This window comes from Gambusia affinis, linkage group LG12 (assembly GCF_019740435.1).
Source record: "Gambusia affinis linkage group LG12, SWU_Gaff_1.0, whole genome shotgun sequence".
Lineage (NCBI taxonomy): Eukaryota > Metazoa > Chordata > Actinopteri > Cyprinodontiformes > Poeciliidae > Gambusia > Gambusia affinis.
In genome coordinates, this window is record NC_057879.1 from 2070241 (window position 1) to 2082179 (window position 11939).

General features: G+C 41.0%; 1 protein-coding gene across 2 annotated transcripts; it reads left to right on the forward strand.

Annotated features, from left to right (window-relative positions):
* zgc:154006 (uncharacterized protein LOC563016 homolog) lies at nucleotides 1-11683 on the forward strand. Of its 2 annotated transcripts, none has more exons than XM_044132985.1 (10): nucleotides 1-159; nucleotides 1267-1831; nucleotides 2317-2520; nucleotides 2629-2790; nucleotides 8139-8281; nucleotides 8954-9244; nucleotides 9480-9651; nucleotides 10409-10450; nucleotides 11315-11447; nucleotides 11584-11683. In XM_044132985.1, the coding sequence occupies exons 2-9, from the start codon at nucleotides 1283-1285 to the stop codon at nucleotides 11414-11416; spliced, it is 1665 nt and encodes a 554-aa protein (XP_043988920.1). In that variant the 5' UTR covers nucleotides 1-159; nucleotides 1267-1282; the 3' UTR covers nucleotides 11417-11447; nucleotides 11584-11683. The 2 variants fall into 2 exon arrangements, with proteins under 2 accessions (XP_043988920.1, XP_043988921.1); XM_044132986.1 differs by having other exon boundaries at nucleotides 2698-2790.
* The last annotated feature ends 256 nt before the right edge of the window (nucleotides 11684-11939 follow it).

The following is an 11939-nucleotide window of genomic DNA, read 5'->3' on the forward strand; positions in this document are numbered from 1 at the left end:
CACACGGCGACTCCGGGGAGGAGACCTGTCTGAGTCCGGCCCCACAGGTGTCTGTTTACAGGGACCGACGTGAGTTGAAGGCGTGTTTGCAGTTTACCGCCGTCAGAGCGGACACTGATTAGAACCGGAGCGCTGCAACAGAACCTATGACCCGGCTGGGTGAGTGCCATGTTTCACTCTCTATCGAACACTTTTTAAAGTTTTGCAATTGTGAACTTAGAGTATCACAAAGTTCTGCTAAAAAATGTTAATATTTCTTCCGAGTAGGAAGAAATATTGTCTTTAAGTATAAAATAGATAAAGTTCCAGGAAGCAGGAGAAGTGAAACATTAGACTGTCAAACTAACATGTTTTCATGTCAAGTCCAGTTGAGACGTGCAGTTTCTAGAAGTAAGATACACTATTGACCAGCAATTTCAGAAAGTTCTGACCCAGCTGGCTAATCTTATATCAGAGCTTCGCCTCTCGTGGTTGGCTGGCTCCCAGCGGGGCCCTACAGGTGTCATACAGTGAAGAAGCAGCAAAGGGGGCCACACATGGCCCGGTTCTGCCCCTGCCTTTGGTAAACAACACGCATGGTTGCCCTGGCTCTGCCTCCTCTCTGCTGCCTGTCTGAATAATTGAAGCCTGCTGGGTTGAGTTCTTCTGTGGAGACAAGGCGCGGGTCATCAATACTGAAGAGAGTGTGGAGGTGGTTCAGGAGCAGGGAGGTGCATTATGAAGCATTTACATCCTACCTAAATCACTTTGATGATGCTTCTATACAGCTCTGGAGAAAATGAAGAACCCTATTCATGGTTATTCCACCAAATATTAATGTTTGAACTCTTCCAGAGTTGAAACGTTAGTATTGTTGTTTCTAAATAAATGTGAATTCTTTGCATTACTTGAGGCCTGAAAGCGCTGCATCTTTTTCGTTATTTTGACCATTTCTCATTTTCTGCAACTAAATACTAAATTTTTGCTTAGAATTTCAGAGATATGTTGTCAGTAGTTCATAGAATAAATGAACAATGCTCTTTTTACTCAATGTTGTTTTACGTTTTCATATACCTATGAAAAATAACACATTTCTCTGATCTGTAATTTCACATAATCTCAAAACGACACTTATTCCTCTAACTTCACAATTACAGACTGTAATTGTGTCTGTGGTCACAAATGTGACAAAATATGAAAAAGTTCATAGCATATGAATACAATTACAATACACCAAAGGTTTTCATTTGCTGATTAGTTTTGACCATAATTTCCTTACTGTTACAGGAATATTCTCAGAAACATGTATGGGCCCCGGTACTATGACAGCCCTCCTGTGTACAGTCCTCCGTACAGCACCACCTCCCACAGTCTCTACCCCCCAAGAAGCGTCCATTCCCCTCAGAGCCAGTATGTCTCCGACGCCCACCAGCCTCCTCCTGATTCCTACTACATGGAGGGGCAGCCGCAGCACTTCTACAGGTGGTTCTCTCCTCCGGGTTTTGTTAAAACCTTCCAAGGAACCACAGCCCTCATGTGCTTCATTATCTTTGCCTGCGTGGCTTCAACTCTGGTGTGGGACATGAATGGGTTTGGGTATGGTGGATACGGTGTTGGGGACACAGTCTCTGTGGGCGGAGCCGGCCCGGGTTACTATGGAGGCAGCTACGGCTATGGTGGCTCCTATATGACACCGCAGTCAGCCAAGGCAGCGATGATTTCCATGGTTGCCATCAACTTCATGGTTTCACTGAGTTTCCTTGTGGGAAGTTTTTCCAGGTCCCGGATGATGCGAGGGTGCAGGTTCTACCTCACCATTTTCATCTGCGACATCATCCTGGCTGTTCTTCAGGTGGGTTCTCAAACACAACACATGATGTCATAACGAGACACTGGGTATTTTCTAGGATTACATGTTGTCTATCTTCCAATAAGAAGACTCACTCAGGCCACTATTTTGAAAGTTTGGCTCTCATATGTTATCTCAGTGTTATTGGGGTGAAGGGTGAGGTAAGGGATTCTCTTCACATAGAACTCATACATTTTTGGAGCTTTGTAGGAAAAAAAAAACAGTCAGATTCATCTCTTTCAAAATTAATCAGTTTCATAATTGTTGATTAACACAGCTTCAAGCTGGATGAATACATTTTCCAACATTGCCCCCAGAAAGTAGTGACAGACTGAAACTTTAGGGTTCAGATAACTTCATTTGTAGTAACACAGGGCGTCTCTGGTTTAGTGATTCTCTGGTTTAGTGATTTCTGGCTCTGCCTGTTTTATGAAGTTGAGGGACTGGTTAAAACTGGTGTGACTAAATGAGCCTCTTTTGGCTTCCAGGGCATCATCAATATCATCTTTGTGATCGGGGTGAACCCCATGTCTCAGAGCTCACAGAGCATGCTGTATAACCCCATGCTGAGGATGTGTCAGAACATCCAGGGGGCCCCGAGTTTGAGCGGCAGCGTGGGGGCCGGTTTCCCTGGAGGCTTTCCACTGTACAATCAATACCTTTACCACTATTGTTTCATGGACCCTGAGGAGGTCAGACCAGTAATTTTACTCCATTTTGTTCTTTAGTAGTTTTTTTGTTTTTCAAACCAGTTTGATTTGATTGGATAAATCTTAATGTCTAGCTTCTCCTTTGCTCAGGCAGTGGGGCTTGTTCTGGGCCTGCTGGTGGTTGTAGCTCTGTCTATTTCTGCTTACTATGCCTACAAGACCCGCAGCAAGATTTGGCGCCATGGAAAATCAAACATCTTGTGGGATGAGCCGATGGTCAGGCTGTCAGACGGGCATGACGTTCTGGACTGGGTGAGTGTGTCTGTCTCTCCTTACAGATTTTTATAGACACCTTGCAATGTGATGTCACCTATGGAAGATTCCCCCCGCCCCAAATACCCCCAGCTCCCAGCTGCAGGGCAAAAAATTGCTCCATGACGATGACTTCCGTTAGTTTTAGCTAATGTGCTGAACCTTATATGTATTTATAAAAGAAAAAGGGATGCAGTGCTTTGCTACTTATTGTCAACACAATGACAAATAACAAGGTCCAAGAGTATCACATTTCACAGGTCAGTAACAAGTTTTAATAAACAAGAATAGCGAGGGAGACGGAGGATGGTCAGTTATGCTAGCTTGACTTTGACAACCTTAACTTCTAGATGTGCGGCAGAATTCAGATAACAAAAGAAATAAGGTTACCAATACACAAAATCTTTAACAGATCACGAACAGAGCAGGTGTTTAAATTAGCTGACAAGCCACTGCTATGTTCAGATCATCACTTATTATTAATCACAAAATAAACATCAGGCCTAAAAACTTAATACTGAAATGGACTGAACGTTTGTGTGGAAAATATCTGCATTTTTTATTTGGTAGAGCTGTTATCAGCCAGTCACTATGGCAACAGGTATGTGACTAGTGTAAAGCTGACACAGATAGATGAGTGAGTATGAGTGGTCTTGAGTTACTCTTCAACAATTTTTCTTTATTGCTATTCCTTTTCTGTGGCACTAAATTAATAATACCTGCTCTCAGTGCTGTTCCATCTCAGCCTTCCACAAACAGACATAGACATGAAGTGAATAAATTGATTTTCAATCATTGTTTTGCACCAAAGAGTTAAGAATGAGGGTGTATATATAAAAATGTGTATATATTTGAAATTTTAAATTGAATGCATTGTGACTGTATACAAAGTAGACTATCAATTTTTGCAATAAGCATATTGCAAAAATCAATACCTTCTGACTTATAAACTTATTGCGAGGCAACTCAAAAGTATTGTGAAGGAACACAAAAGAAAAGAAATTTCCCATGTCCCTAGAGGGCTCTGTAATTGACAACTAAGAGTAGGCATCCTGGAACAAAAAAACACAGAAGTAGTCCATCAGTCAGTAGCCATTAGAGATTCAGATAGCAACCTCTTTGCCATTTACCAACTCTGGCACATGGTTATATTTGTTGTGACTGTCATCTCACTGTGAACAACATGGGTGCCCACTCTTCATTGACTGAACCTTCAAACAAGCATCTTTAGTGGTGCAACTGACAGACACTGTAACTTTGTATTTGTTTTGTTTGTTTTTTGGTTGAATGCTTGTACAGTCATGTTACCCTAGTCATCAACCCACACAGTCCATACCAAAAAACTGTCTTTATATCCTGCTGTAACCTGAATACTAATGCTGACCATGTGTTTATATGTAGTGGTCACTGAGTTTCAGCAACAATTCAGTGACTCAATAGTCACTCCCTAGTTTCACTCTGACTGATCATTAACCAGGACTGCGATAACAGCTGCACTGTACTCATTTTAGAATAGTGTTTATGATAGGAAACAGGTCAGAAAACTTTTATAAAGGAACTGACTGCATGGTTATTGTAGCAAGTTCAAGATTCGTCTTTCTGGAGTTCATGATCTGTCATATGAACATTTCCTGCATAAGGTTGGACTCTGTGGGATCAGGACTTGGAGGATTGCTTAGTGTGCTGATGCAGCCAACACACAGAGGCACCGACGGTGTGATTGGTGTGTGCCCGGCTTTATGCCCTGTTCAATGCATCAGCTATAAACTCCTCTTTCAGGAACAACTGCGCCCCGCCTGTAAAGTGCGGGGCGCAACCATGCACACACTCTCACATATAGGGAGAATTTAGAGAGAGCTTCAGGATACTGTTGAGAATAAATAATTCTGTGTTTTTCCTTCTACCTCTTTTAGCTAGTTGCAAAGCTAAAGCTAAAGGAACTGACATGGTAGGGAACGCCCTTTTTAGAGCGTAGCTTAGATAGAAGCTAACAAAGGAATTACCAAGTGTTTTTGGGTGCCATTTTGTCTGCTAGATTTAGCTATGTCAGATGGACCAGCAGTATTTTGGTATTAATAAATGGAATTCATGAATTAAACTCACTGACTCTTCAGCCTCATTCATCAAGAACTTAGCATAGAGAAGGATAATTCTCCATAATACCTTCAGGTTTGTAAGGCAGAGAGCAAACATCTGTCTTATGACTGGAAACCTGCAGGCCTGATCAAAGGGATCTCAACAAAATAGCGTCTGTTTGTGAGCTACACTTTACTCTTTCTGATGATGGTACTCCACTGTATCTATGATAGCAGGGAAGAATTTATCATAGTACCGTTGTGCTGTGACACCATAGCGTCTCTGAACTGACTGGTACAATGCGAAGGAGCATACTGAATCAGCTCATCCAGCCAGGTCTCTGCGTACATCCTGCTCATCATGTCGAGGGTCTCTCCATTGAGATGCAGGCCCTGTTCTGGGGTTTTCTTGTATCGCAGTGAAGACGCTTGCCTTGCAGGGAAGCATATATAATGTATGGCTCATGTATAATGTATAGAAAGGGTTGAGTTGCATCTGTGTTGCTGTGTGAATTCCCACAGAGTGAGGTGGCACTAAATGATTCAACTTGTGAAGGTTCCTCATCAGATCAGTTCCTGAGTAAAATCTGATTTTTTTTAAAAATTTTTTCACATGCTACATTTTTGTTTCAAATAAGCAGAAAAAGGTTTAGACACACAGGATGGGGAAAAATAAGGAAAGTAATTTCGAAAACCCATATGTTGCTATTTAAATCTAAGACACAATTTACTGAAATACAGTTCATTCTCTCATTTTCTTATACAGTAGTTGGCAGTCTGAGAAGCAGAAAGTGAACTAAATTTGTCCCTCCAGTGGATCAGCTTCCTTGGATTATTTTCCCCACACTGAGCACGATCCTGTGACGCCACATTCATCAGATCGGTTTCAACAAGCGCCTTTCCTCCCACATCAGCCCTAACCCTGTTTGACTACACAGCTATACTGAAATGGGTCAAACACAAGAAGTCTTTAATATTGCATTCCGCTGTAAGAGTGGAGATCACATCAGGCAGACGGTTCTTCTGGTCTTTGAAGTTGATATTTTTGTCTCTGTGTTAAATGACATTGTACCCAAAACATTTTTTTAATTACTTCCTGTAGTTTCAGTTTTACTGTGCCACACTGTAATTTTTTTTTTCTTGTGAGTGCAAAATTTTTCTTTGTACATTTCTGATGATACGGAGATGCACCCACATTCCCTCTAATAACACACATTTCTTGTCAGGCGCAGTGAGGAGATTTGTTTTTGTGTTTTCTTCCAGAGAATTAGCTCGGCTGCTTGTTGAGGGGATTTAAGGTGAGACTCAGGGGAAGCTGGAGGGAAGGAAGACGCATGTCAGAGCTGTCATACAGTCTTATACTGGGGCTGAGGCTGGGTGTGTGTGTGTGTGTCTGTTATTATATTTGGTACATTGTAAGGACAATTTTTTTTAACACATTATGTTATTGGAACCATCCCAGAGCATTCTGAGCACATGCTTCAACTGCATCAGATGACTATTATTAATGCAAAAGATACATATTGTTTCTGTTAAACAAGATCATAAATGACTTTGGGAGCAGAAGACCAGTAGCCAACAGCATTGCTAAATCATAAATATTACACTATATTAAAACATTTAGTGGAAAGAAAAAAAACATAATTCCAAAATTGTGGGGTATTTTTTACACAGTTTTTCAGGGAATGCAGCTAGTTAAATCAACAGCTGGCGTCTTATTCACTGTTTCCACCAGTAGTAATATCTGGCTGTTGATAATGTGACTCGTGTGAGGCAAAAATTGCAGTTATACGAAATACCTGCATTCTGATACATCTGAAAAAACTCACCTCATCCGGCATAAAAAGTTTTTATAGGAAAACCTTTCAAGATTGGTATGGTTCCATTAAGCCAATTTATTTTCGGAATTTCAAATTGCGCAGTTCTCTGGTTAATGGAAACTCAGCTACAGGCAGTGTGAGAGTTTACCACTGGGTCAGGAAGGGAAGGTTTATATCCTAAATCTTTCCCAAAAAGATGCAAGGGTATGGTTTTGGTGCCTTTAATGTAAAGGTTGACACCACTCTGTACCCTGAAGCCTCTCAAGAAGTTCCTGCCGAGCCACAGAGCAGGAACTAAACGGATCAGCGGGAATATTGAGGTGAAGACGCATTAAAGGGCAGAACGATGTATTTCATTAGAGGTTAAAAAGAGACTAAAAAGAGGAGAGTTTTAAGAAAGGTTATTATCACCAAATAATCCACTCTCTTAAACAACTCTGTGCACTGCAGGCTTTCTGTGTGCATTCATGCAGAAGTGAGGAGCAGAACTGCCTCTGCTCTGTGTTTGAATTAATAAAGGGAGCAGAGGAGGCTCAGAGCAATCTGTGTGCTGCTTTAGTGAACAGTTTCATCAGCTTCATGCATCACTTGAAGGCATTCTTGCGGGTTTTTTAATATTCGTATCGGTCAAAGTGACCCTTAGATAAAATAAACAGAGACAGGCCTCGCTTCATTAAAGTAGGAGCAGCTTCGGTAAAGTAGATGACAGAATCCAACAGGAAGAATAGTTGTTGAAGTGTGTGAGCGGTGCAGCATCACAGTGTGTGTGAATGAGTGTTATATATATGTTCTGGTCCTACTGTAAGCATAAAATATTCTCTAACCGCCAGGTATTTGTGATTTATCTATGAGATAATAATGAATCCTTTTTCACTTTTAATGTGACATTCTGCACATCCAGTTCAAGTTGACTGAAAACAAAGAAATCTAAAGAAAAGAAAAAAATAAAACAGCTGGAATAAATTGATTCCAGCTGTTTCAAGTCACAAAACAAGACTTTTCAATCTTGTTTTGTGTGTGGCAGCCATATTGGAACAGAGGAAGTTCAGACAGATTTTTGTTTTTTTTCTGAATGGAGGTCAAACTTTCTGACTTCATGGGTTGAACTCTGCAGCATTGAACCCAAATGAGGCTTTCATAATGTTGCTCATGGAGATGATACCAGGTTTATGCAGAACAAAACTTTAAAGGATCTAAAATATGAGTCATATTTCTGTTTGCTAGATTTCATAGTTTGGATGTGTTCAGTAATAGTTTGTATAGTTATATGACTTGTAACACAACATAATTGCCCTTTGAGCGTAAATCAGTATTTTAAATGTGGAATTTTTACCAGGTGACTGACATTATATTTTTATTCACTGAAGATTCCGAATATGATCCGACACTCTGCTTCGTCGCCTCCAACTCTTTGATCTCAATAAAATGTGCAGTCTGTGTATATTGTTGCCAGGTGAATCACATCGGGGAGGTGCGCAGCACCCAGCAGGCGCCCACCGTTGTGGTGTCAGAGCGTGCAGCACCCAACCTGAGGGCAGAGAACAGCGGCAGCCACATCGAACGGCACAAGGAAGCTGATGCTTGTCTAATCTCCAGGTCATGCCTCTCAAAGAGCTCTGACCTCTGGGCGGGGACGCCCTCTGCACACCCACAGACAGTACAGAAAAATATGTACACAAACATCAACTTTTAGAATGTTTTTTTTATTCCCTATTCAATGATTACTATATTTATCTAGCTTAAATGCTGCCTCACATTTCGGATTTTACTGGTCATGAGTTTTATTATCAGATAATATATTATAACCTTATTACCAGAAAATACAATTCTTCATCACAATCCCCTCTTTTGACTGATCATAAGAAAATGTGTAATATTTCATATTGATCACATCAAAATGTATTTTATTTCCTCAGTTCTTACGGTTCTTTGCAGCAGGCTGCTGAACGGTTCCTCTGGTCTTTTTCTTATCAAAAACGTTTTGATTTCTTGCTTCATTACGCCAGCTGGAGGAGCACAGCAGCTTGACGAATCAGAAAATCAGCATCAGAAATAATATTTAGTAACATTTTATCTGAAGAGGTGTGCATAAGACTGATATGACACTGTCATCAAATAATAATACTGAACGTGAAGGATTCTTCATGAATGTTTGTGACTTGTTTTTAAGTGACACTTTTAAAAAAACCAGTGATCTAGGTTCTGAAATATTCTTAAAGTCTATGTGAAAATGTTTCTCTTATTGCTGGTTTTGTGTTTCTTGTTCAGTTCCTGCACAGAGAACAGCGCCAGGCCCGACACTGAGCCTGTGTACCAAAACACCAGAGCCACGGTTTGTTCCAGCAGCTCCTACGAGACTGACAGCATGAGGAAGCCTCCTCTTCATCACACAAAGAAGAGGGAGCCTGCCCTTCATCACGCCAACAAGCGGCCGCAGAAACAACTCACAGAACCCACGCTTGCTGCTCAGCTGGCGGCCGAGTCCCAGTACGAAACTGGTTACACCTCAGGGGACACTGGTAATGAGCTGGACTGGGACCAGAGAGATTTCCTGTACAGGTGAGTCAGGTCTCTGTTGCCGTCTCCACGGCAACAAACTTCATCTGATACATCAGATAGAGAATGACAGAAACCTGCATCGTTCAAAAATATAGCAATACAGATTGTGATGACTGTAATCTTTATGTCAAGCTAACTGACTGTTGAAGTGATTTCTGTTTCACGCCTGAGATGCTGATGATCATGCGGTTCAGTGACAGTAAAACGGCAGTAATCAGCTGCTGTGTGCCACCAGGCTGTACCCGGCCATAACCACAGACGAGCAGCGCCGCCAGTACAAGAGAGAGTTTGACTCGCATCTGGCCCTCTACAAGAGGCTCTGCTCTGAGATGGACCACATCAGTGACCAGGTGCACAAACTGAGCCGAGAGCTGGACACGCTGGACGAAGGCTCCGGGAGGTACCAGGTAACCAAAGAGAGGACCGCTAGCCAGGAGAAAAGCCTCAGCTACTTCAATATGCTTTAATTTTGCTCTTCCAGTCATATTAACAGTGCCTTGCACTGTATTCACGCCCCCTTGATCTTCTTAACATCTTTTCACCAGGCTAACATAAACTTTTTATTAGGGTTTTTTTTTGTTTGTTTGTTTTTGCTACAGCAGGAGAGTCCAAGCGTTTTAGTTACATGGACCAAAACTGTCAAGTTAAAGCTGCAGGATCTAACTTGTATAAACGTTTTTTAAAATTTATTTAAGCTGCCACTATGTCGTGACATGATGGTAGGAGACAGATATTCTGTGAATCAAATTCTCTGACTTCTCCAAGCGTTAACTAGAAACAGCCAATCAGAGCCCGGAGGTGAGTCTGACGTAGCGAAAGCTTCTCATAAGGCTCACGTGTCTTTGCTGAACATTTTGTGTTCAGTTTTTACTGAACAAGCAAAGGGTATTCAGGAGAATCAGACTGATCCTGCCATCCTTTTCCAAATGTTATACATTAAATTCACTTCAGCTATGTGTTAATTTGGGTTTATTACATAAAATCTCAACAGAAAAAAAAATGCATGAGAAAAAAAGCACAAAAAGGGGGTAGGAATGCTTTTGCAGGGTGCTTTCTTTCTTTTTTTTTTTTGTTGTTGTTCTGTTTAGCACTAGATAAGTCAAGACTCCAATATTTGTTGAATGTTGTGAACATGTGAGTGGAACATTTGTTTGTGACTTGCAGGGTGTAGCAGATGAATACAACCAGCTGAAAGACCTGAAAAAGGTACAGTGACTTCTGACCTCTGTGTCAGAAAATAAGAGCCACGCTCCAGGTCCTTCCAGGTTCTGTTGCTGTTACCTGGGGGATTTTTTGCACAGTAAGAACACGAGCATACAGAGGTGATAACATCAGCAGCATCAGGATGCAATATGTCATGGAGCTCCGGAGCAGGCTGGCGAGGGAAGGATTTTAATAATAACAAAACAACATTTACAGCAAGGCATCAAGGTACAGGCTGAGGAACAGGGTAGGACAGGAAACCAAGGAGCCCGTTGCATAGGAACCAGCTGAGTGTAATCAGGGAAATGCTGAACAGCCGAGGGAGAGCCTGAGCAGCAAACAGAGGGAAGGAGACTGATAAACACAGATGGAGCTGAACGAGACTCAAAGGGATCCACAAGTCAGACGGGGAAACCCCAACATTGTAATATGTAGTGATTGAGTATTATTAGTAATGAGACATGCAATGCAAGATAAGACCAGAATGCAGAAAACATTAGGCAAAAAGCATGTAAACTAAAATAATGCATGTTGATCAACTTAGTCAACCATCAACAGTTTTCAAAAATGTTCAAAGCATTGCTTATGCAAATCACCATACATTCTCAGAGCACTTTTTGTGCAGTCCAAGTTTTAATTCTTGAAGTCTGTTTATGATTTTTTGTTTTAGAGTTCGTTTTTGAAAGTTTGAGTTTTACGTTTGATTGTAATTCAAATGCAAAAAAGCCACAAAAATGTTCTTGAGGTGGGCAGATACACAGTACCTGAATGAAGCTCAGGATCAGACACAAAACAACTAACAGAAAATCTGTAGGTACTACTGATAATATTGGCTGTTTTAACATCTGATTGCTTGTTTTCTTCCAGACGGAAGACTATCAGGCTAAGAAGAGACAAAGCAAAGAACTTCGAAGAAAACTTTTCCACATCAAACATCTGGTGAAAATCTACGATCAAGGCTTCTGTTAAAGAACCTCCTGAGAAACATTGGCCCTTTGGAGTCAGTATTAAGTTGTTGCATTTATATATAAAAACAGAAACTGTTTTGCCGCATGTGAAGTCGAAATGTTCTCTAGCTTATCTGTAAAAAGTGCCAGGATATTTTCTGAGACTGATCTGTTGTTTGGTTATTTTAGGTTTCTTTCAGCCGACAGAACCAAAACATGTCACCAATGAACGAAGGGGGACGAGTGAAAGACTTACCAAATAGTTTGCATGAATACACCTGAGTTGTCACATGTTGCTGTGTTTATTTGGCATTTCCCATTCAGATAAAAATACCACATTTTCTAAAGAAGCTTTGACACGACATCATGTTGGATTCTTTTAATAACAGCCATATACAGAAGATCTGGAGTCTTAGGAAACCCAGAAACAGACAAAAAAAAAAAAAAAAATTCAGTCCTCTGAGCATTTAAACAGGCCCAGCAGCAGATCAGGAAGAAGGGTTACAAATGTTAAATATTTCACCTTCAAATGAAGATTTCAAAAA

What these genes read in the sequence shown, in the direction of transcription:
- zgc:154006 (XM_044132985.1), top strand. Translation starts at nt 1,283, where the DNA reads ATGTATGGGCCCCGGTACTATGACAGCCCTCCTGTGTACAGTCCTCCG. An exon ending in TCATCCTGGCTGTTCTTCAG is followed by an intron (nt 1,832 to 2,316) that starts GTGGGTTCTCAA and finishes TTTGGCTTCCAG; the next exon opens with GGCATCATCAATATCATCTT. An exon ending in AAGGCTCCGGGAGGTACCAG is followed by an intron (nt 9,652 to 10,408) that starts GTAACCAAAGAG and finishes TGTGACTTGCAG; the next exon opens with GGTGTAGCAGATGAATACAA.